Source organism: Colossoma macropomum, unplaced genomic scaffold, assembly GCF_904425465.1.
Source record: "Colossoma macropomum unplaced genomic scaffold, Colossoma_macropomum, whole genome shotgun sequence".
Taxonomy (NCBI): domain Eukaryota; kingdom Metazoa; phylum Chordata; class Actinopteri; order Characiformes; family Serrasalmidae; genus Colossoma; species Colossoma macropomum.
The window spans coordinates 410,001-434,786 of record NW_023494827.1 but is presented as its reverse complement, the minus strand read 5'-3'; the positions used below and the strand labels follow the sequence as shown (position 1 = coordinate 434,786).

Genomic DNA, 24,786 nt, shown 5'->3' with positions numbered 1-24,786 from the left:
AAAAATGAAAAAATGAATGGTGAAATTTCCTTTTAACAACATGGTTTGAGGCAGGCGTGAGGTGATATAGGCATGCACGATGCTAATTGGTGGGGTATCATTTTCCATTAGGTGTTAGCTACATTAGCCTCTGCAGAACTATCGCTTTAATGCATTTGCCAACAAAAGACCTGAGTTTTAACAATAAAGGGCAACATCCAAGAGGTGGGACTTGTTGATGTAAAGCTGTCCTCTGCTGGACATTAGTATGGAAAAAAGTTTTGACACCCTTGGTCAAATGATGCGTTGTTGATTTTTTACGTAAAAACAAGTTAACACATCGTCTATAGAGAAAACAATGCATGTTTATTGTTTATTTGTTGAATTTACAAAACAAAACAAAATGTGGCAAAAGTTTTGGCAAATTTAATATTTTATTTATTAGCAAATAAATGCAGTAAAATTAGCAGAAAACTGCCATATATAGCACCAAGAAAATAACACAGTATTGAGAAAATAATGCTTTATTGCATAATAGGCAAGTGTGACAGTTTCGTACATAGTTGTTTGGAAAAAAAGAAGACAATACACTGGCAAAGCATATACAGAAGGTATGTACACAATTAAGTAGAAGGTTGGAAATGGAATTTGGTATTTAATAACACGAAGGAATGCGAGAAAGGCAGATACCTGCAGATAAGGAATGGAATGCCACACATAGCAAAAATACTGTCATCATAGAAACACTGCCATAAAAACACACTTATTACGAATACACAGCTAGCAGAAGCTTATAGTGTCCATGAATATACTTATATACAAGTAAATATAAAAAGCATGCATAGTTTTCTTTTATTTATGGTATTTAAAGGTACCAAGTCAAAACATATAACAAACATTCATATCAAATTAAGCTTGTCTGTAATGCAATGCAAAATACTACACAGACAGAGCTTAGTTTGCATCATTTTCATCTTAGCATATTATAAAATCCTTATAAAAAGAGAATCTGAAATATATCGACTCAGAAGCATGGAAGAACCCACTCTTTGGTTCTGAGAGATTTTGATTGGTTCAGCCTTCAGATCTGATTTCACTGTGGGGTGAAATCCATGTAGGAGCAGAGTGGGTCGATCCAGAACTTCAGTACACTCTTATAGATTCAGGTGCCCAAAGGGTTCTTTGGAGTGATGCCGTAGAAGAACTATTTTTGGCTCCTGAAAGAACCTTTGAATGTATAGTTCTTCCATTTTTCAACCATTATCCACCACATCTGTGGTGTTTAGTCACTTATCACAGACAGGTGACTTAGTAAACCAGCAGGAAACTGACTCTGAGTCAGCATTATTCCTGCTGTTTTCTAAGAACAGGGAAATGTGTTGAAATTACTGTCTGTGGTCATGAACTGTACGCTTTAGATAAGGCAGACAAGCCTTAGACTGAAATACACCAGAACATTCCTTTAAAGAACCATCCACTGAGAGGTTCTTTAAGGAATCCAAATGTGTTTCTTCTATGATTTCGCTCCAAAGAACCCTTTCTGCACTTTTATATTAAAGAGTTTAGGGTCAGTAAGGCACTAATACACTGGCTGACTAAGTAGGGCACTTAACTAATGCACTGCAAAGGGAACGTATAGTTATTTGGAATGCGGCTCAAGGGAGTCACTTTGACCCCCTTTGCACAGGATTTTTACACAAACAAAAAAATGAAGAAAGGAAAAAGAAAATAAAAATGCACTGCTTTCAATGCTCTCATCAGTTTAACTTCACTGGACAAGCTATCGGCAGAACTGGCTTTGTCCACACATGAATATGGTCCACTTAGATTATCTATAAACAGCTCTGAATGATTACAAATGTAATGGCTACATGATTTGGTCATCTAACAAAGCAGACGACTCAGAATGGTGCTGGTGTGCCGATCAGAATGCCCGTTTAGATGGCCTGTATAAACTGTGGGCCACAGAGGAGACATAATTAGCATTAGCATTAGCATACAGTGGCAGTATCACTGCCATAATGGCAAATCATCAGTCTTGAGTTATGATCTATAGTGCTACACATTTAGTGTTTACACTGAACGCCTTACTTTCTTAGATAGGTTGTGTGAAACAGGTGAAAACTGATTATTCTTTATTTTTTTTTGCAATTAAATTAATTTAGCACCAACAAACACACGTTTCTTGCTCATCTAGTTTGACCAAAGATGCCGGCAGTGCTGTACTCTAGTACAGAGGTCTTCAACTCTACACTTTGTATCCACAATCCGGTCCTGGATTTTGTAACTACATTGATTGTTGTTAAAGGGCTCATGGAAAGCTGACTTTTGCTCACTTCACAGAAGTAAAGGGTTTGATTCAGTATGTAAACATGGAAAAAAACCTTTAAAACTTTCTCCATTCCATACAGTCCATATACAGTCCACTCACACTTAGATTCTACCAGTGTCCAGCCTGGACTGCTTTTTGAGTGAGGTACAATACATGAGAGTTGAGATAGAAAATTGCACAAATTAAATAGAAACTGTCATTTTTTTATTAAGCTCTTATTGTCATGTGCTGCTTTTACATTTTATTTTATTCACCAATTAATAATAGACAATAAAAGTTCTAGATAAATCGGATGATTTGACCTGATTTCCTTAAGACATTTGCTGTAGTAGTTTGTGTATTGGCAATTTTGTTTTAGTTAGGGCCCCAAGTTCTCAAAAAACTGGCAAGGGGGCCTCCTGAGAAAAAACGCTGGAATACCTCTGTTCTAAGGGCATAAACAGAGGTTGGAATGTGGGCATGTAAAAATGAATAATGTCTGTTTTTGGCACATTAACCCACACAAACGCCATACATGGATCACAGAGAAAACATGAAAATGTTTGAAGTGTAGACCATTAATTACAAAATCTAGGACCGGAAGCTGGACTCAAAGTCTGGATTGGACCTTTGCTCTCATTTAGCAGGAAAAGATCACGCTTTTTAGCTGTTTTCTAAATGCTAGGCTGCAGTCCAGGTGGGCTGCATTTCTAGACCACAACGTCACTGAAGACTGTTCCAGTCAGAGGCATCTGTCAAACATAGCCAAGAAATGCAGCCAGCATTCTGACAGTTTTCAAGGACGCTACTACAGTGTCCTTCATGGCCTGCTGTCAGCCATAATTCATACGCTTCAGACCCAAAGAATGTTCAAGAGAAATGCTACACATTGTAAAAAAAAGGCCAGTAAAATGTACAGTAAAACATACAGTACACTATTTCTTTAGTAAATTGAATATAATTGAATTTAACTGCCCACAAATGAATGTTTTGCTTGCTAGCTTACTGTCATTATCATCAACAGAAATGTCTCCATCAAATTCCGGGCACTTGGTGAACTCCTTTCCAATGACATGACGAAGTGGCCTTTACACGTACTACAAACGAGTAACAGCGATAACACTGAGCAGATTTGAACTGTTTGACACTCTTAATGCAACACAGCTGACTGAACTGATGAACCTTCAGGGGCTTCTGAATTAGAACTGATCAGAGCTCATAGACTGATTTGATCTGAGAGTAAGTGCACACTGTAGCTCACCTCTGTGCACATTCAGACACTGGAGCATACTGAGCACATCAACTGGGAACATCTCTGGCCTTCCATTCAAACAACTGGCCTTTTAATATCATCCCATTTCCTGTCCTTTCTTAGCTACTGTACCATGCTACAAAAGTGACCACAGTATGGAATAAAGGGACAAATGCTTTTCATATACTAGTGGTCCATTCATTGTTTTGAAATATTAAAAAAAAAAAAAAGCTGACTACAGGGTGCCGTGTACTCCTTAGGAACAAACATAGTTCATGACAGTAAAAGTGAAGTAGCTTAGGAAGAGCTGCATATCGCTGTTGTCGGAAGAAAACCCCGTATCTCCAAAACTTTACAGGAGAAGGAAAAAACATACTTTACTTTTAATGTAAGTCAATGGGACCAGACGTCTTTCCAAGTCATTTTCGTCCGTTTCTTTTGGTCCGTTCATCATGACATTTACACATAATATAAACGACAACAGGCATTTTCAAATTATGATAACTGAAAAACAACAAAAATGGAGATATGAGGTTTTCTTCTGACAGCAGCGATATGCTCTTAAAGGAACACTCCAACGTTTTTCAACCTGATCTCTATCTGCCGCATCAGTAGCAGACGGTCAGTTACCACAGACAATCATTTCAAACAAGGTACTCTGTAAAGAAAATGCATAGATTCAAAACACACTTATAATAGGAGTCAATGGGCAGATGCTGAAGCAGTGTCTCTCTGGCTTCCATTGTAAGTGTGGTTTAAATCAAAAGCTCTTGTTTTCTTTTCTAAATAGGGGAGACTAGGGTTGGCACAGTGTTCATTTATGGGTCTGTAGGGGGCACTCTAACAAAGATGTAACATAAAAATGATTGCCCTCTTGACCAAGATTCATTACTTGTTAAGCTAGGGGTAACGTTTTGATTCTTTTCTGTTGAAAGAGCAAAATAATGTCTCCCTGAGCAAAAACATACAGAAATGCTTTAAAGATATTGAAAATATATTATTTTTACGTAGTAGAAATGGCAATCACTTAGAGTTTGATACATGATTTAAAAGCCAATGATACATAATGCTAGCTAGTGAATATGAAGTGTATAAAGGGTGGTGTCCTGATGGATTTTGGTTGGCACATATTTCAGCCTTGTCAGACTTGTCAAACATACAATAATTGATATTACACACTGCACACATAATAAATAGCTACACTCTCAAGGGTTTGTTAAGGGTTCTTTAGTAGACATATAGAACCACGAACACTCAAAGAACCATTTGCATGCTTAAAGCATTGGCACAGTGAAATGGTTCTTCAGATGGATGAAGAGTGTGTTATATATGGCTCTATAGTACCAAAAAGGGTTCTGATATTGTTTTGATGCCAAGCTTGTAACAATAATAACCTTTTTTTGGTTCTATATACAAAAAGATTTACATGCAACACATCCAGCATCAATCCAAAGAACAATTTCACCATTCAAAGAGCCATTTAGGCATGCAACTGGTTCTTTGAGTGTTCTTGGTTCTACACAGAACCACTGTCTTTGCAAAAGAACCCTTGAAGAGTGTAACACAACTTGACAGTTCTGTACTACATCACTGTGTACATTAAACTTACAATAAATCTGTTCTTACATCTAAATTTTACTCCTTTTTTCATCTGAAACATTTTTAAAACTTCAGTTGTATTTCAACTTACGTTTCATTTTAACAAGACAATGTTTCATTCATTAAATAGAAAAAAACAATATTGTGTATAATGAACTGTAGCACTTTAATATAGACTTACAAAAGAGGAAAGGTTTTAAATGGGTAAAGTGGTTTAGTTGCTGTTCTTACTGTCCTTTTATGCAGTTCAAGCCAATAATAAAATAAATGAAACATTATTTAACTGATAAAAAAAAAAAAAATACGTTATTTGGTTTACATTTGTGGTTTGGTTTAAATATAAAGTTCAGATTTGTTGCCTTGTTTTATGAAACTGTAGCTTTAAAGCTTTTTAAAGTTGCCAACCATCCCAATAACACCTGAAAATGTCTGTATTTTTAGCTTAGATGTTTGAAGATTTGCTGCTAGTTAGCTTATCCTGTATGGTAAGCCTGAAATATATGGCACAGAGTGACACCTGTGCCAACCATCCCCGCTCTACCCTGCAGTAAAATGTGTGGTAAAGTGACTGTACACAACATAAGTGGCAGATCAGGCTGAAAAACACAGAACATTTTCTATAACTGGGGTAGCTTAAAATTAAATGTACAATGGAATGAAAAGTCATTAAGTCTAACACATCCTACGCTTTGGCCTCTGTGTATAAAAATTATTATAATTTTTTTTTATCATTACTGAACACAGAGAGACAAAAGAGAGACCGAGAGAGAGACACACACAAATGGAGAATAATAAATTAAAGTGAAAATTACAACAAATTAAAGCATTAAATATCGAAATGCTTGCATGAACGGCTATGTACAGCTTGAATATACTGTTTGTTCAGTTACATCTGGACATTCCAGAAAGGACAAAGGTAAGGGTTTAGTCTTAAAGGGGAATTCCAATGATGTTTCAAAATTTCAGCAAAATTCAACCAATGAAATGAGAAAAGTCAATGTAAATAAGTCATTTAGAGTGGTTTGGTGTGAAAATGTTTCTTTGCAGTGGCAATGATTATGATGTCTACAATGCAAATATAGCCATTTTATTTACTATACAAAATGACTGCTATTAAACATAGATACTGTCATTAATTGTACATATTTTAACCACGGGTTTGCTTACCACGGTTACTTTCCTGCACTTTATATTTACATAATACTGTATTTGGCACTTCTGATTAGATGCTAACTGCGTTTCACTGGCCCTGTACCTGTACTCTGCACAATGACAATAAAGTTGAATCTAATCTAATCTAATCTTGCATGTGTTTTAGGACAAAACCTTTTCAAAACTATTGCGAAACGATGATTCAAGCATCAAACAAAATATTCATAATCATTTCCTGTAATAACTCTCTGTGAGGGAGCTTTTAGAGGTATTAAACTCTTTAGACAGCTGGTTCCCATCACCACCATGGTGAACAAATGTGACGGTCAGCGGAGCACTTCACGTCAAACCACTTTGAATGACTTTGCAGAAATTTTGACAACTTTGAAATTTTGGTGGAATTCCCCTTTAGTAACACATCTCAATCACAGGCAGTTTCAGTGGACCCTGAATTGGTCGGGCTACTTCTACGTGTTGCAAATTCCACAAAACTGCCTCAGAAATAGAATAAATCACACAGTGTGATGTTACAACGACCTCTGCCTTCTGCTGTTTATAACAGCGGTTACATCTGATTATCTCGTTCATATTATTCTTACGCTTTTTAACGAAGTCCATCATTGTGCCGCCAATGTTGTAAATTATGTTTGAATATTCTCCCAATATATATAAATTTACCTGAAATTTTGCCAAAAATAAAAAAAAATAAATAACACTGGATTAAAATGAACGATACAAAGATTTTTCATTGTGCTGACACAATGATGGACCTTAAAGGCTTTCTGAAATATGCAGAATTCAAATAAATGTACACTTCTGCTTTTTCACTACAGTTTACATGTTTGATTATTAAGAAAATCACACGTGAAATGTTCAAGATGCTTTCATTCAGGCAATTTTTTAAAAAGTTCTGTATTAAATTAGAAAAATGCCTCTTCAGGTTCTCTTGCTTTGCTTTGATTTGATTTGATTTTCACAAAGCAAGATCGTCCATATGTAACTCCCTATTTTAAAGAACAGCATAACATCAACAACTGGAAGAGTTCAACTCTGTTTTTCCGAAGTATCTCAGCTTGATGCCCGGCTGTTTATAGTGGTTGGACTTTGTTTAGGGATGCTTTTCCATAATGGCTGTATCAGTTCGGTTAGCCGGGCCTTTTTTCCAGGTGCCAACTATGAATGTTTATGCCAAAGTTTGGCCAGGGTGTCCAGACAGAGGCAATGGCGGGCAGATGACCGCAGCAGTAGCACCTGGATCGGGATGGGGCACCTGAACGTCACACATACACACACTTAGGTACACACTCACGCGCGGTCTGACTCAGATGAGTCTGGAGCTCTTGAGGAACTGGATCAGAACTTGATACACAAACTTGTACTGAGAGACCGTCTGGACCATCAGCATTCTCTGCTGCCTCAACCGGCCCAGCATTACAGGAACCTCCACTCTCTGAGAGAGAGAGAGAGACAGAGAGAGATACAGAGAGAGAGACAGAGAGAGATACAGAGAGAGAGAGAGAGAGATAATAAATAATTGCTGTGAAATCCTAGTTGGTTGCTATGTTATCACAAATGGTTGCTAAGGTGTTACTTTTGTATCCCAGGTGGTTGCTAAGATGTTGCTAAGGCATTGCTATGCAATCCTAGGTGGATGTTAAGGTGTTGCTATGTTATCCCAGGTGGTTCCTAAGATGTTGCTAGGCCATTACTATGCAATCCCAGGTGGTTGCTAAAATGTTGCTTTTGTAACCCAAGTGGTTCCTAAGATGTTGCTCGGCAACTGCTATACAATCCCAGGTGGTTGCTAAAATGTTGGTTTTGTATCCCAGGTGGTTGCTAAGATGTTGCTAAGGCATTGCTATGCAATCCTAGGTGGTTGCTAAGACGTTGCCAGGCAATTGCTATGCAATCCCAGATGGTTGCTAAGGAGTTGCTATTGTTTCCCAAGTGGTTGCTAAGATGTTGCTTTTGTATCCCAGGTGGTTGCTAAGATGTTGCTAGGCAACTGCTATGCAATCCCAGGTGGTTGCTAAGATGTTGCAAATGTGCTGCAATTCTCATTAGGTCAGCCTTGATCTAACTGACCCAATGTATTCACGTCTGGCCCCATGACTAGAACTAGACCTAGGACTGCTGCTCGCCCTCTCGGTCTGCAGATGGATGATGTTGGAACGAAAGTGAAAGCTAAACCGATAGTGTCCCTAGTGGTGGACGGTGATATTACCTCATTGTGCTCCAGGCAGCTGATCATGAGTTCAGTGAGAATGACCACACCGGTGCGGCCAACGCCTGCACTGCAGTGGACAACCACCGGCGGGTTTGGACTCTTCGACGTGTCCAGCATGCTGTTAGTGTGCCGACGCACTGACTGAATCTCCTCCAGGTATGCTGAGGTGAAGAAACCAAGGAAGAGTGGTCAGAACAGGTTACTGTTGGACACGGACCACCAATCTAGATGCAGATTATTGTTAATATAAATGTATTTAAGCCCAGTATCAAGCCTTATCAACCAATGATGTAGTAAGAAACACTAATATTGAAAAAATAGTTTGAATAAAATGAATTTAGTTCCACATTTCAGCTACAACTAATTCACAATATTTTACAAATTGTGTTAATTAATACAATTTTATAATTATTAACAAAAGTATTCCTTTGTCAATTTGCCAGCTTCTTATTAATTGCTAAGGAATTGCAGACAAAATTCAGTTTTATTAGCTAATTATGCGACAGTAACTAAACATCCATGTCAAACAAACATATAAACAAATAAATAAACAAACTCACAAAGGAAGCCCTGAACATATTCTGGGCAGCCATGTTCGGGCCAGTCGGTGTACTGCAGATGCCACACAGTCCGCTCCTGACCGGACAATAGGTGCTTGACCTTTAACCCTGTTGTTGCATAGCAACCCGAGTCTGTGCGGAACTTGGTGGTCACCTTGAACTTGCCATGTGTGGCAGAGTTGTGTTTGGAGCCCAATTTAGGCCAGTACCTGTGACTCTTAGAACGACCTCCCTCCTGCAAAGAGAGGTATCAGAAAAGAATATCATCAAACTTGCATTACAATATTTAATACATACATACATCTAAACCGCTTATCCTTCTGGGTCGCGGTGGGGTGCTGGAGCCTATCCCAGCTGTCGTTGGGCGCAAGGCTGGATACACCCTGGACAGGTTGCCAGTCCATCGCAGGGCAGACAGACAGACATACACATTCACTCACACCTAGGGGCAATTTAGCGTGTCCAATTAGCTTAACTGCATGTCTTTGGACTGTGGGCGGAAACCAGAGTACCCGGATGAAACCCACCCAGACACGGGGAGAACATGCAAACTCCACACAGACACGACCCTGGTCGCTGGCCGGGAATCGAACCCAGGCCATTCTCGCTGTGAGGCAACAGCGCTACCCACTGTGCCACTGTGCTGCCCATATTTAATACAGAATAAACATATACATATAATTATCAGGTAAAAATGGCTGCTTTATTGAATTCTTAAAGTAAAAATGCAAATGCAGTATATACACGAGTACCACACACACACACACACACATACTCTCATTGACCATACCTCCTCTGCTGTAACCATGGCAATGACATTGACCCCTTGCTCCCAGACCATCTGCCAGAAATCGTGGGAAGTGTTGGGAAGAGGCCCTTGCGTGGCAATGTAGTGCCACTCCTCCCCTCTGATCATCATCTACACACGTACACACACACAAACACAAACAGGAGGATGATTAAGTCATCATCCACTAGATGGCAGCATCATCTCATCTTACATCCAATAATTACTTTGGGTCAATATACCTTTGTGGTGGCAAATGGTGTGAAACTGAGCTCAAAATAAAAACAAACTACAGAAAAATGATGTGTGTCTCTGTTCTGTTCACAGATTAACCAATGAAACAATAATATAACAATAATACAGACACTAAGGCCCAAGCCCATTTCTTCTTTTTACCCCTACTCCTTGTTTTCGAGTGTCACCCTAACCCCTTGGAACGGAGTTACAATGGGTAGTGGCTGAAATCCCCAATGAAAATCATGAAAATCATATTCTTTGAAAGAGGGGTATAAGACAATTATTTATTATAGCCCACTGCTAATTCTTTGGTGATATGAAGCTGAAGTCAGATATTCACCAGCTTCTTGTTCGAATTTTCCTGTTCCACCTTAAATGGTGCAGCAGTCAGAGCCGGTTTCTCTGCAGCAGTTACATTCTGGCGCTTCAGGCGTCAGAACGGCTGGACTATTTAAGGTGGAACAGGAAAGTTAGCTAGCTAGCTACCAAAACATTAGCATGCTATTAGCGATTTTTTATGCTTGTTATGAAGAAAGCGACCATAATACATTGAAACGTCATTAAACTAAGACAATACAATGATTATCGTAATTTTTTAACGAAGAAAATTCTCACATTTGTGGGTTTCTTGGTCGCTCGCGCAGCCATCTTTCTGGTTTCTCTTTTTTTTCTCGTAACACTCTGTTTGGAGCGAGCCTCTGAAAAACCTCCGTTTGGAGGGCCATGTAGTCCTAACACTTCACCCTCCCCCTCTATCTCAACAAAAATTGGGACACCCTAACCCTAGACATGAACACGCAAAACAGAGGGCTAAGGGCTAAGTGGTAGGGGCGAGGGGTGAAATGGGATTGGGCCTAAGTCTTCCTTTTTTAGTGATTTTTAGTTATGCTGTGCAGGAAAAACAGCATGTCACGTTTTTTTATTGTTATTTTAATGTGAAGTAAATATTATTTCACATAATAATTTTAAATATGTAATTTTACTTTGTCTCAAGATTTTTGTGAGAAAACATGCAATGCCTTTCAAAAAAAAAAAACAAAGAAGAAAAATTACTTGTATTACTTGTATGGATATCTCAAGGGAAGAAAGGGTATCACTTCACAGTAAGGCTACACTTATAAAGCATTTATGAATGGTTTGTTATTAATGGTAATTTATTAGGTCATAAACACCCTATAATCACTAATAAGCAGCTATATCTCATACATGAAAATTGAGGTGTTACATGTGACGAATATGCAAATGGGACAGGTTTAATGCTGACTGATGGAAAGGACAAAGAAAGATACATTCGTGTGCAAAAGTTAGGGCACCCCCAGTCAAATAACCTTTTTTGTTCTGTTGATTTCCTAAGTGAAAATAATAAAGCATCACACTTAAATAGGGCATTGTTCTATGAATTTTAGTGCACAATTTCTATTTATTTGTTGAGTTTGAGTTCAACAAATGACAAAGAATTATTAGTTTACCAAATGATATATAATATAAAGTGTACCATAACTTTTGCCCAGGCCACATTTTAGGATTTATGTTAAATTCAGCAGCAAATATGCATTAGAATGTGCAGAAGTGTGTCTCTGTAGAGGGTGTCTTCACTTACTTTTACTTAGACAATCAACAAAACATGTCATTTGACTTTTGCACACCACTGTAAATAACCAGAAAAATCTGAGGTTTAATGGTATAGATGAATGTGGGTTCACTATTTGGCAAGACGCGTAGTCAGTGGACTATATTGGTTAGTGGTGTTACAACTTTACTGATGTTATTAAATGTAACAGACCATAGTTAAACTTGAATTAAGTTACATATTAACATTCATAGCCCATTTGTCACCACAGTAGTAGAACGACCTCTTCACTTTATAGTTCAGTGCACAGCTTCAAACCAGCTTCAATGGTGGTATACATACCACTCTATTATTATTGTCTTAAGTAATAATATATCAGTACACCGATCAGGCATAACATTATGACCACCTCATTGCTTCTACGCTCATTGTCCATTTTATCAGCTCCACTTACTATATAGGTGCACTTTGTAGCTCTACAATTACAGACTGTAGTCCATCTGTTTCTCTGCATACTTTGTTAGCCCCCTTTTACCCTGTTCTTCAGTGGTCAGGACCCCCATGGACCCTCACAGAGCAGGTACTATTTGGGTGGTGGATCATTCTCAGCACTGCAGTAACACTGACATGGTGGTGGTGTGTTAGTGTGTGTTGCGCTGGTCTGAGTGGATCAGACACAGCAGTGCTGCTGGAGTTTTTAAACACCTCAGTGTCACTGCTGGACTGAGAATAGTCCACCCACCAAAGATATCCAGCCAACAGCGTCCTGTGGGCAGAATCCTGTGACCACTGATGAAGGACTAGAGGATGACCAACACAAACTATGCAGCAGCAGATGAGCTATCGTCTCTGACTTTACATCCGGACTGACAAGTTAGGAGTGTCTAATAGAGTGGACAGTGAGTGGACACAGTGTTTAAAAACTCCAGCAGCACTGCTGTGTCTGATCCACTCAGACCACCACAACACACTAACACACCACCACCATGTCAGTGTTACTGCAGCGCTGAGAATGATCCACCACCCAAATAGTACCTGCTCTGTGAGGGTCCATGGGGGTCCTGACCACTGAAGAACAGGGTAGGAGCTGATAAAATGGGCAATGAACGTAAAAACAAGGAGCTGGTCAAAATGTTTTGCCTGATCAGTGTATATCAATTCATTTATGAGGGTGTATTTAGTAAATCAAGTGACGGTGTCAACATTTCTGATATTCTGTAGAAACAAAATGCAGCTTTCATTATAACTGACCAATAAATATCTGCTTTTGAAACAAAAAGCAGCAGAACAGCTTTGAAGTAGGTGGGCAAACTGCAGCAAGTATACTCCTCTCCTTAGCCCTGCAGCTAATAGCTAAGAGGGTTAGTGCTACAAGAAGAAAGGAGAGAATGGAGCACACTCTCAAAAGAGCTTTGGACACAGCAGCGGTTCTTGAAGCTTTAGATCTTCTGTAGAACATTTTTTTTTCTAGATTTGTTTGTTTATTTGTTTTTGAGCCTGAACGTCATCATTGGTCAACTCTGTAGAAGTCATACGTCAATAACTGAATAATACATCAACAATCGCTCAAATGGTCACTCTAGAGTAAAGCCCAACACTGGAGAACTGCTCTAGATGTTAAAGCAGGACCCACCTTGATGTGCGAAGCGTTAATGTAGCCTGTGTTGTTCTCTTTGTTTGGAACCAGCTCCACACGGTTCTCCTCGTATGGGACAACATCTCGGAAGCGGTTCCGCTCTGCGTTCTCGGGCATCATGGCAGTAGTGAGGTTACACTCCGCCCTCTTTTTAGGAATCTGCTCATATTCAGTGAAGAGACACTCCTCTTCCAGCCTCAGCTCCAGATGTTTACACTGAGAGAGAGAGAGAGAGAGAGAGAGAGAGAGAGAGAGAGAGAGATTTAACAGTACATCCTAAGTGAACAGTGGATTGGTTAAAACCTGGACATAGTCATCAACATTAGACAATGCATCACCTATTTCCCATTAAATATAAAAACCTTTTATCACGTCCTGCAACTCACAAGAAACTCAGCTGCAACAGTTGCAACTTCATGAAACAAGTTTCATGAAACAGCCAAAGTCATCTGAACATTTTAAATGATGCTTTATGTATCAAGGCTGGTAGTTTTTCAGTTTCTTGAGTCAAGACAATAAACAGATGTTTCTCAAAGTTTACATTCCTGAAACCAGCTAATTTAACTGGCTAACTAATTGTAACATCTATTTAAATGGCTGCTTGTGCTGCTATTCATTCTTCTTTGCTAGCCTGGTGTTATGGTGATCTACGTAGCTAGCTCATAGTTTTTACCCTTTTTTTGATGCTCCCTAATTTTTGAAAATTCCTTTGAGATCCAAAGGAAGAAACTTGCTACAGAAGAAGAGGCCAAGCCTCGATGAGCTTGATGAAGTGAGGCATCAAGTGTAGCTGTAATGACCATTTAATCATTCATTTTCAAAGGCTTAACTGATTAAAAAGTCCAATATGTTGTAAAGAACCAGATATACATACATATAAAGATATACATGTAAAAGACAGATCGACACATCCAGCCTCAACAGCCTTTATTCCTTGTTTTACAGAAAACTATTTATTTAATGGATAAATAAAATGCTAGAACCTGAGATGAAGGAACACTAAGTGCACCTGATTGTAGGCTTATAGAGTCTGAGTGACTTATTTCAATAGTAAGGTTCCAGAAGGTGCTTGTGCTTTCACTCTACACAGGATATAACAGTTTAACCAAGCACTATTTGATTGTTTAGCCGCACTATTTGTATTGATAGGCAATTATCCAGTAATTATTAACTGCCAGCTCAGGCTTAGCAAGCCACAAAACCTTAGATAATTGAGACACTCCTTCCACCATGCTCTCATGATTCCTCAAATGTGATTTTCATGATTCAGTCTCAAAAATCGGGACCTGTTTACCCCAAATTTTACAATTCCTACAATCCAATCCAATCCATTGTTTAGCCTACAGCTATGGAGAAATCAGGCAGTCAATGGTATTCCTATATTCCTTTGGGTTTGGCTCTCGGTGCCCACAAACAGATGGTTTTCTAAGGTATTTTCTTGTTATTTTAGGGTTTACTGGCTCATTTTGGGGTATTCTGGGCAAATTCAGGCTGATTGTAGGGTTTCCTGTGGGATTTCATGGTTTTCAGAGGGGAGTTTAGGGTTTTCTAAGGGGATCTCAGGGTTTTCTGAGGGGATTTTAGAGTTTTCCAGCCAACAGGGGATTTCTCATTTCTCTGCAGAAACATTCCGTACATTCCAAACACTCAATGGCCCAGACACAGGCATACCATACGATCCAAACCCACAAATCAGCCTACAAACAAACACACACACACACAACCTTGCTTAATCCATGTTGACGACTTTATAAAAATTAAATACAAATAAAAATGCATGTATTACAGCAGTATTTGTTCTGTTTATACAGCAGCATAGTGTTACATCAGTAACAATGAAGGAAGCTGATTTAATTGCATTGACTGTGTGCTTGAGGTGGTTTCTCCCAAGCTTGTGCTATAATTAAAATCCAAAATTTAACCACTTATGTTATGAAGCCGTAGTTGCTAGAGCAAGATTACTGTCTGAATAACGGCTAAAATCCTTTCTTGAAGTTGGGAGCCATTTAAGGCTTTTTAGTGTTTGAAACACCTCTATTGCTTTGAGTTATATATTTGAGGTCAGGTTGTTAGCATTTTTTTTGGCTAGTTGGCTCACTGGCTAATGTGTTCGGCCTAAAGCAGAAGGAAGCCAAATAGCTAATGCTAATGCAACGAATTCAACCACCAATGTTGTCAACAGTAGTGAAGTAGTACATGCTACATATTTCTCAGTTTGAATACTGGATTAAACCCCTTCTAAAGAAGTGTTTTGAAGGTGTGAGAACTTTTTAAAAGACTACGTGTGCTTTGCGACAGATACTTGAGGTAGGCTGTTTGGCTTGCTAGCTAATGTGACTGGGCTAATGCAGGAGGAAGTCTAACCGCTAACATTAGTGCTAGAATTATATTATTGCAATTCATTTAACAAACTTTCCTCAGATCATCTTTACGGTGGAGAGAATGGATTACTTGAGAGACAGAAACGACTTGTCAGATGAGGACAACAAAGCTAAAAGGTAAAGTTAGCTAGTTAGCTACCTAGAGACAGTATCTCAGTTTAGCTCCTTTCTGTGACTGAGAACTTGTCTCTATTACCTGTTTTGTGTTTTTATTTCTTTACAACCAACAGCTAGACTTGGAGTTCGGATTTCAATGGTTGTATGACGAACTTATGTAATTCATGACGGGTAATTTAGTAATGGAACACTGATGGATGAAACCACAACAAGAAAATAGAAGCATGAATTCTGTCAAAAAGATACAATTGAGTACTATATAACGCAACATGACAGTTTATATATGCTTTAACATATATGCAATTTATATAGAAAAGTACATATTATACTTACTAAAATGTGACTTTATACTAGTTGAAAACTCCATAAACTCCATGAATGCTAAAAGTTAGCATGATCTCAGTGGCTTAATGCTAACATTTTTAATTTGAAGACTTGGAAAAAGTGGAAAGTTTTGTACAGTATCTTACCCGTTCATCTGTGTTGGCCTTGGCGGAGGCGTCCTCATGCGGGTTTTCTGGGACGGGCATGCGGGCAACATAGAGTCCATTCAGAGCCGCCATCATCAGAGGCCTCTTCATCGAGTCAGCTGAAAGCTTCTGCCTCTCCAGAGTCTTCATCAAAGAGGAGAAACCAGCCGTCATTATCACAAACCACAACACACAATACTGTCTTACTGATGCAATATTGCAAGCAGTCTCTCTCTCCCTCTCTGTCTATGCCTCTCTCTCTCTCTCTCTCTTTGTCCCTCTCTACGGCATAAGAATAGCAAGTGCTTCAGAGTTTGGCTACAGAATGAGGTGAGACACCTTCTGAGCTCATTTAACAATGAAACTCTGCGCCTCACTCACCCTCTCTCTCTCTCTCTCTCCCTGCTCTGACCTCATTTCTGCAAGCCTGTCTGTAGGATTATAGTTCTTAATCTCAGCTAATTTTAAGCTCCCATGTTGTACTTGCCAAAACAACACCGCTAGGCACTGACCAGCACACACATATACATACATACACACACATACAATTGTACCCACATATACACACTTCTTGACCACTTTATTAGGAACACCTACCTTGTATCTGCACTCACTGTCCATTTTATTGGCTCCACTCACCATATAGGAGCACTCTGTGGTTCTACAATCACAGGCTGCAGTTCATCTCTTTTTCTGTATGATTTGTTAGCCTTCATTACTTCATTGATCAAAGGTCAGGTGCCCCACAGGACCACCACTTCATGCACTGTGAAACCAGCTGAACCAAATAAAAATGATACAAAGTCATAAAAACCCAAACACTGTTGTGAGCATTAACAAATGAACAAGGTGTGAAAAAGTGAATTAGTAAATAAGTATGTGTTGCGCTGGTATCAGTGGATCAGCAACGCAGTGCTAGGGAATGATCCACCATCGTCTTAGTGGTGTCCCTGTAGGGTTCCTGACCATTGAAAAGTGGGGGTTAAGCATATTATTATTATTTTTATACTATTATTATTATTATTAAGTTCCATCAGGTTTGTCCAGACTCCTCGTGACTATATGAATAGTGTTTCTCACGAACAGCATGTCTTCGGTTTCTGTTTGCTGGTTCATGATTTGCCTGATTGTCTCCATCCATCTTATTATTGGTTGCTCTCTTCATCTTTTACCTTTAACTGTTCCAAATATAATTTTCCAATTAACTGGTTCTTCTCATAACATGTCCAAAATAGGAGAGCTTCGGTGTGGCTATCTGGGCTTCAAGTAAGAGGAGAGGCTTAGTTTAGTCAGCAATCTTTAGTCAGTTCCTTAAAGGGGAACTCCAGCAAATTTTTAAGAAATCCCACATAATTAAAAGGTTTAGATGTAAACAAAGTCATTCAGAGTGGTTTGGTGTGAAATGCTCCTTCCTGGAGAAACTTGTCGGGAATTGTTCACAGTGGTGGTGATAGGAACCAGACGTCTGTTGAGTTTAATGCCTCTGATAGCTCCCTCACAGAAAGCTATTACTTTGTTTTATGATAGTTTTTGGCATAAAATGTATGTTAATCCATTTATTATCATCCATTCATGGTAGAGAGGTACGCGCAGGGCGTGGTGAGGCAAAAAAGTCCCCAAAGAAAACTTACATTTGCAGATTTTCCACTATTTTACCATCATCAACATAAACAATCAGAAGACTCGTGTAGGTTCACTGGTGGTTTTGGATATTAAATAAAATGGCTATATTTGTGTTGTCGACACGGTGACCCCTGGTTCCTATCACCAGCACTGTAAAGAGTCAGTTAGTTTCTCTACAATGAACCATTTCACACCAAATCACTCTAAATGACTCTAAATGATGTTTACATCTCAAGGACTGAATTATTCAGAAACTTGGAAAAATTGGTGGGATTCCCCTTTTAATACTCTCAAATATCTTCACCAACTCTGAAGTTTGAAGGCATCAATATTTCTCTTGTCCTGCTCTTTAACTGTCCAGCCTTCACATCTATAAAGAACCGCAGAAAGGACCACAGCCTGGACAGTTCTGATCGGTGTACCTAATAAAGTGACCAGTGAGTGTAGACACACACACACCTGCACACACACATATACAGACTCACCCACATGTGCACACACAGTAATGAATGATGAAGATACTATGCAAAGGTGTGGACACAGTGAAGTGACAGAGGCTCCAATGATGGGAGTGTCAAACATACAGACAGGTCCAAACACGAAATTCAGTTTCAAAGCAGTCGAGATGCAACAACAACCACATGCAGCAGACATACAGCAATGTTCAAAAGTTTACAGTGACTGTTTTCAACCATTCAAAAACAATAAAAGCAAAAAAATTATGCTATTATCCTCACAATGTTCAATTTTTCTTTTAATTATTAGAAGAGAGCTGTGAAGAAATGTAAGATTTAATGTCCAGAATGATGAATAGAGCTGTAAAAGATTCTAAAATGACAGAAAAAGCCATAGAACATCAAGAATGTTCTAATAAAATTAATATCAAGAATGAATTTCTTTAATATCCTGCATAAAGTTGTAATAAAATTAATAACCACGGTGGTGATCTCCAGGCAGGTAATTTGACAAAAAAAATCTAAAAAAAAATATGCCAAACAGAATTAGAGTGTGTTATTTAACATTTAATAACTTCTTCTTGTTCCCAAAATGCTTGGAATATAAAGGAAAGCACCTGAAAATACCACATTATATCTAGTTTATAACTCATTTATCATCTAAGTTAGTAGTGTGTATAAAAATATAATTAATATGAAAAGTGATTGCAAACTTTTGAACAGTAGTGTAGAAATTATGAACAGGGCTAAGCAGACACAGAACAGTATGAGGCTTTCACTGAGCTGGGTTAAGGCCTGTGCTATCTGCAGTGTCACATTTACATTGCAGTGCTAATGGGTTAGACTTTAACACGCTCCACACATAATCCCTGCATTTCATCCAGATTAGAGTCCGACACAGGAGACCTACCGTTACCCTACACTCCCAACTCCCAGATTAATCACAATTAGCAGCTGTGTATTCAGCTCACGACTAACACACACACACACACACACACACACACACACACACACACATACACACACTTTATACACAAACTCTAAACACACACACACACACACACTATACACACAGAACACATGCATTCTACACACACACACACTCTCTACATACACACACACTCTACACATACTGTACATACACTCACACACTCTACACATATACACACTACATGTATACACACACACAAACACACTAGACACATACACACACACACACTTTGCACATACACACACTCTACAGACATTCTACATACACAGTATACATGCACTCTATATACACACACTCTACATAGACACACTCTACATACACATACTACACACATCCACACTCTATACATAAACTCTACACACACACTACACATTCTACACACATATACACACTATACACTTACACACACACACACACACACACACACATACACACTCATACATACACACTCTATACATAAACTCTACACTCACACACACTCTCTCTACACACATACCCTACATACACCTACTCTACATAGACACACTGCACATAAACATTCTACACACATACTCTACACGTCTACTCCACATACACACACTCTATACATAAAAAACTCTATACACGTAGACACATACACTACACACATACACACACTCTACAGACATTCTACATACACACACACACAGTATACATGAACTCTGTATACACACACACTCCACATACACGCACTCTTCATAGACACACTCTACATACACATTGTGAGCACATACTCTACACACGTACTACACACACATCCACACACTACACACACGTACACACTCTACAGACATTCTGCATACATACACAGTACACATGCAGCCTATATACACACATACCCTACATACACACACACTCTAGACAGACACACACACACACACACACACAAACACACACACATATTGTTTGTTGGTTTTGGTAGCAGAAATGTGTTTATCGCTTGTATAAAAAGTATCAATTTTTCTGAATTATTTTTAAAATAATTCAGCAAAGAATAAAACGTGTCAGGTTGTGCCTCACTGTCCTCTACTTCAGCAACATTCACATTCTCTCTCTCTCTCACACAGACAGTCTGCCTCACCCTCTGTCTGATCTCTCTCTCCACAATGCTGTCCTCGATGGAGAACATTTCTGACACTGGCCTCTCCTTCACCGGCTCCTTCCTCACTCTCTCCTTCACGCTGGTCAGGTCAGGCTCAGAGATGGACGGCCCCAGAGTTGCTCCGCTCAGGCTGACCTGGGGGCCGCCGGCTGCGTTCTGTCCAGCTCGTAGTCCGTCTGCTTGGGCTTCGGCATGCACCTGCCCCTGAGCTGCTTCTGGAGAGCCACGGCTACGGTCCTGCATCAACAGACAACTTATTCACCCAGATATCACTGGCAACAACAAAGCATGTTGTATTTGTATATTAATAATAGAGATTAACGAGTAGATATGGAATGTCCAATGATGGCCAATTTTACATTTATTTTTTTTTTCCAATATTTTAAAGCCAGCAAATAAATAGTAATTGTGCACGAATATTAAAAATACCTACATTTAAAAATACCAAATCCAAAAAATACGCAATTTGATCGGGGGTGACCAAACAACACTTAGATTTTGTTTAATTATTTCTTGCTCACAGCTCATTGAAACAGTTGGAGAAATTTTGTGAAAGTTTAACTTGATACTACATTCAAGCCTGTAAGGAGATTATTATTATGATTTGAATTTAATGAAAGGTTCTTGTTTTATGTACAATTCTGTTTTGCATAAAGGAAAAGCATACTTTACATGTTTGCATGTAGTTATTACTATGTAGTATGCATGTCATATATGTTTTGGAATATAGGAATTTGCTATAACAAATATTAGGAATGCACGATTGGTAACAGGATCAGATTAGATCAGATTATTTTTTTCAGACGGTCACTGTGCTGAATAGCCAGTTGCCTCATACTTCCTTGATTCATATTATTTAAAAAGGCAGTGTGATTTTTCATCTAAGAATTTAACATTTATTTAGGGAAAATAATGTTGCTTATATTGTAAATTTGGCTAATAGCAGGTACTGGAAAAGTGCTACTGTGTTTCTTGTACTCATTTAGCCCACACAGTGTGAGTTTCAGGTTAAACTAAATCCTAACAAATATAACGCAATAACAAATAAGCTATGAGAATTGGCTCAAGTGCGTTGAATAGGTAAAAACAGTCTTAGCCTGATTTTTGTCTGTAATTTTGTCCATTACTTTCGACACAGTCACTAATAAATACATACATATGCAGTTGTCAGAAGAAAACCTTGTATCTCCATTTTTTACGTTTTTCAGTTTTTGACATAATTTGAAAATGCTTGTTACCCTTTACATTGTGTGTAAATTTCAGGTTGAACGGACTAAAGGAAATGACCCAAAAATACTTAGAAAACGTCTGGTTCCATTGACTTACGTTAAAAGTGAAGTAGGTTTTTTCCTTCTCCTGTAAAGTTACCATTTTGAAGATACAAGGTTTTATTCCGACAACAGCGATATAATAAATACAATACAAATAAAAGCATAAATAAAACCTAAATTTTGCACTAAAATGTGCAGAAATGTGGCACATTTAAGTTAGCTTCCTGTAGAGTAGATGTTATTATCATTATTATTCTTTATTATAATTAGGAAATCAACATGCAATGCATGTCACATAACATAAGCAAGTCTACTGGACATAACTCCAGTGTGCAATGATTTAGACGTGCAGTTTGCACAATGTTAAGTGGTGTTCATAAGTTTTTATTACCTGCTGGCATTTTGGCTAATCGACTTCAAATGAGATAATGGGAAAACTGCCTTTCTTTGGCAAAATATTCATTTCAAACTGTAGCTAAGTGAGCACCTGATTGTGGTGTCTGAGGGCGGTGCTGCTGCCGCTGGAGCGTGGGCCCGGGTACTCGGGTGGTGGTTTGTTTGGGATGTTGGCCAGCGCCGCCTGCAACTGAGCACTTATGTCTTCATTCAACCCTGGAATCTGAACGTCTAACTCGGGGGTCTCCTCTTCCTCCTCGTCTTCCTCGCTCTCGCTGCTGTGGATTAGCATAGTGACGTTGGAGAGCGTTTTGTGATGCTGGTATGACGACTGGGCCTGGTGCTCTGATTTCTGACTGGACATCTGCACAGCCACCTCAGACAGCTGCGATGGCTGAGGTGGAGGAGGAGGAGGAGGAGGGGCCTGAGGCTGAGGGGGCGTGGCTGTAGATGGGGCTTGTTCTCTTAGCGTGTTTCTGCGAGGTAGGACTACATTGGCCCCCTTCATGACTAGCGCCTCCATGGCTCGCATGCCTCCAACCACTTCCATGCTGTGGCGCTTGGCCAGTGCAGTGCGGCGCTTGGCTGAGGTCAGTGGTTCGCTGACCTCCTGCAGCGACTGCAGGTCCACCACGGCTGAGCTGTCAGGCTGGAAGGTCTTAACAGAAAGCTGGACCTTGCGCGTGACCAGCTCCGGGCTGGAGCCGCCCATGCAGCGCTGTCGGTGGCTGCTGGCCAGGTCCGGGGTGCTTGTGGCTGGCCTGAAGGAGGCTGGATAAGGCGGTGGTGGCCTGGACAGGTGATTCCTTAACATGTGGGCAGCATAAGACTGGTCACCAGTTCTTCCATTGACCACCTGTTGCTTGGTATTAGCAAGTTCAGGTGTACTGACCGTGTGAGAGATGCCGTTTCCGGCTGTGGCTGGCTGACCTGTTGCAGGCTGTATGACCCCTGTTCCAGGATGGGAAGGGGAGGGGCCAGTAGGTGGTCCATATCCAGGTTGAGGGCCTCCTCCGCCTCCATAAGGCCCATGGTACATCCCTCGTTCCCTCATCTCCGGCTGGCTGTACACCAGCGCCTCAGGCTGCCTGTAAGCGTAGGTATTACTAATGTTGAGGCTGCGCAGTGATTGGCTGTGGCAGTCAGAGGAAGGTGTGGCCGGAAGAAGGCGCCGCTTCTGCCGCATCACAGCATCATATTCTGGAGTGGGCCGGTAAGACGGCGCGATGATGGCAGAGTGCCGGTGGCTGGGGATGTAGTCGGGACGCATCAGCTCGCTGCCGGGAATGCTCAGGTTGGACGACATGGGCGAGGAGTGGATGAAGGTTTGAGAGCGGTTCAGGGAGCTCACGCTCGGGCTGCTGCACATGCTGCCGTTGGGCACTGGGCCGTTACGGAAGCCAAACTCCACTAGGCTCGTCTCGGACTTGTAGTACGGGTCATCGTGGAAGATGCTGTCTGTTGGTTGACAGAAACAAGAGGGACAGAGAGGCTTAAAATAAGATATTAAAATAACATTGTTGATTTAACCTCTTTAACTAGAGGCTTATTATTATTATTATTAGTCTGTTATTAAGCCTTCATCCAGTAACTACTATGGAACTAATGTGTATATTATTTTATATGTATTACAACAGCATTGCTGATTTTGAAAACTCATTTATAATATTTGGGCTATTTATGCACTAAAATAGTTTGTTTTTTTACATGACTTATTAATGACCTTTAAGACCGTCATATGTAAACGAGCTATGTTCTGATTGGTTGTCCTGTAATGTGCCTCATTCACAAAAGCAGCCCTGGCTTAAATATATGGAACAAATGCACCTAAATCCTTTTCAACATCTGAAAAAACAAATTCAGACAGATGTGTGGATCCTTTGGAAGGCTGCTGCAATGATCCATTTGCTTCCCAACAGCCAGGAACAGTACAACATTTAATCATTTTACCACGTCTTACACTCCGATAACTCTGCTACAGACTGCCTGCAGGAACAACACTCCCCATCACTTCAATGCTAATGGGTGAGGTAAAACTACTGAAAGTTGAATGTGAGTTGATATTAGTTATGTTCATGTTTGTGTCATCACAATCATCAGAAACTCAAAACAGGCTACTCAGTCTACATATCTGGACTGGGGAATGACTGGTACATTTTGAAGACGAATAGTGTTTACATAGTTCATTAAACCCTTATTATAAAAAAGTGAAGTTTGTTTTTCCAATTATATGTGTATTTAATAACTTACCAAACTTACTCACTTCAGATAAGCCAGACTTCCTTAATGTCTGCGCTTAAACAGATGTAAATTAATGGCTGAATTACCGTGTAAGTGTAATTTTAGATCTGTTTAAGGGTCGGAATTAATGAAGCCACACATCAAATAAAAGACTCATGCAGCCGCTGCAAACCACAATAAAGCAATAAAAGCAATAAAAAGCTTTGGCACACAGATTCCTTTAGATCTTCTCTTCCAGTCAACTTCAAACCTCATTAGTTCGCCTGTTAAACTCTACTCCACTTATCATTTAAGTAGCAAGTTTGTCTTCTGTGTGTATGAGTGTGTATGTGTGTTAATTGCCTTCAGCGACAGACAGTTCAAAAACAAAATAATTATAGAGCTGACTTCAAGGTGTAAGAACAAGTGTGT

General features: G+C 39.6%; 1 protein-coding gene across 1 annotated transcript in view; it reads right to left on the bottom strand.

Annotated features, from left to right (window-relative positions):
- Positions 1-487: 487 nt before the first annotated feature.
- LOC118800217 (tyrosine-protein phosphatase non-receptor type 14-like) overlaps positions 488-24,786 on the bottom strand; it is an 87,597-nt gene continuing 63,298 nt past the window's right edge. Inside the window, exons 13-20 of the mRNA XM_036560412.1 lie at positions 22,226-23,592; positions 20,447-20,704; positions 16,279-16,422; positions 13,308-13,526; positions 9,871-9,999; positions 9,081-9,315; positions 8,518-8,681; positions 488-7,743 (exon numbers count right to left, since the gene is read on the bottom strand). Of these exons, the coding sequence (XP_036416305.1) occupies positions 7,615-7,743; positions 8,518-8,681; positions 9,081-9,315; positions 9,871-9,999; positions 13,308-13,526; positions 16,279-16,422; positions 20,447-20,704; positions 22,226-23,592 (2,645 nt within the window). The 3' untranslated portion in view covers positions 488-7,614. The remainder of the gene's footprint in view (positions 7,744-8,517; positions 8,682-9,080; positions 9,316-9,870; positions 10,000-13,307; positions 13,527-16,278; positions 16,423-20,446; positions 20,705-22,225; positions 23,593-24,786) is intronic.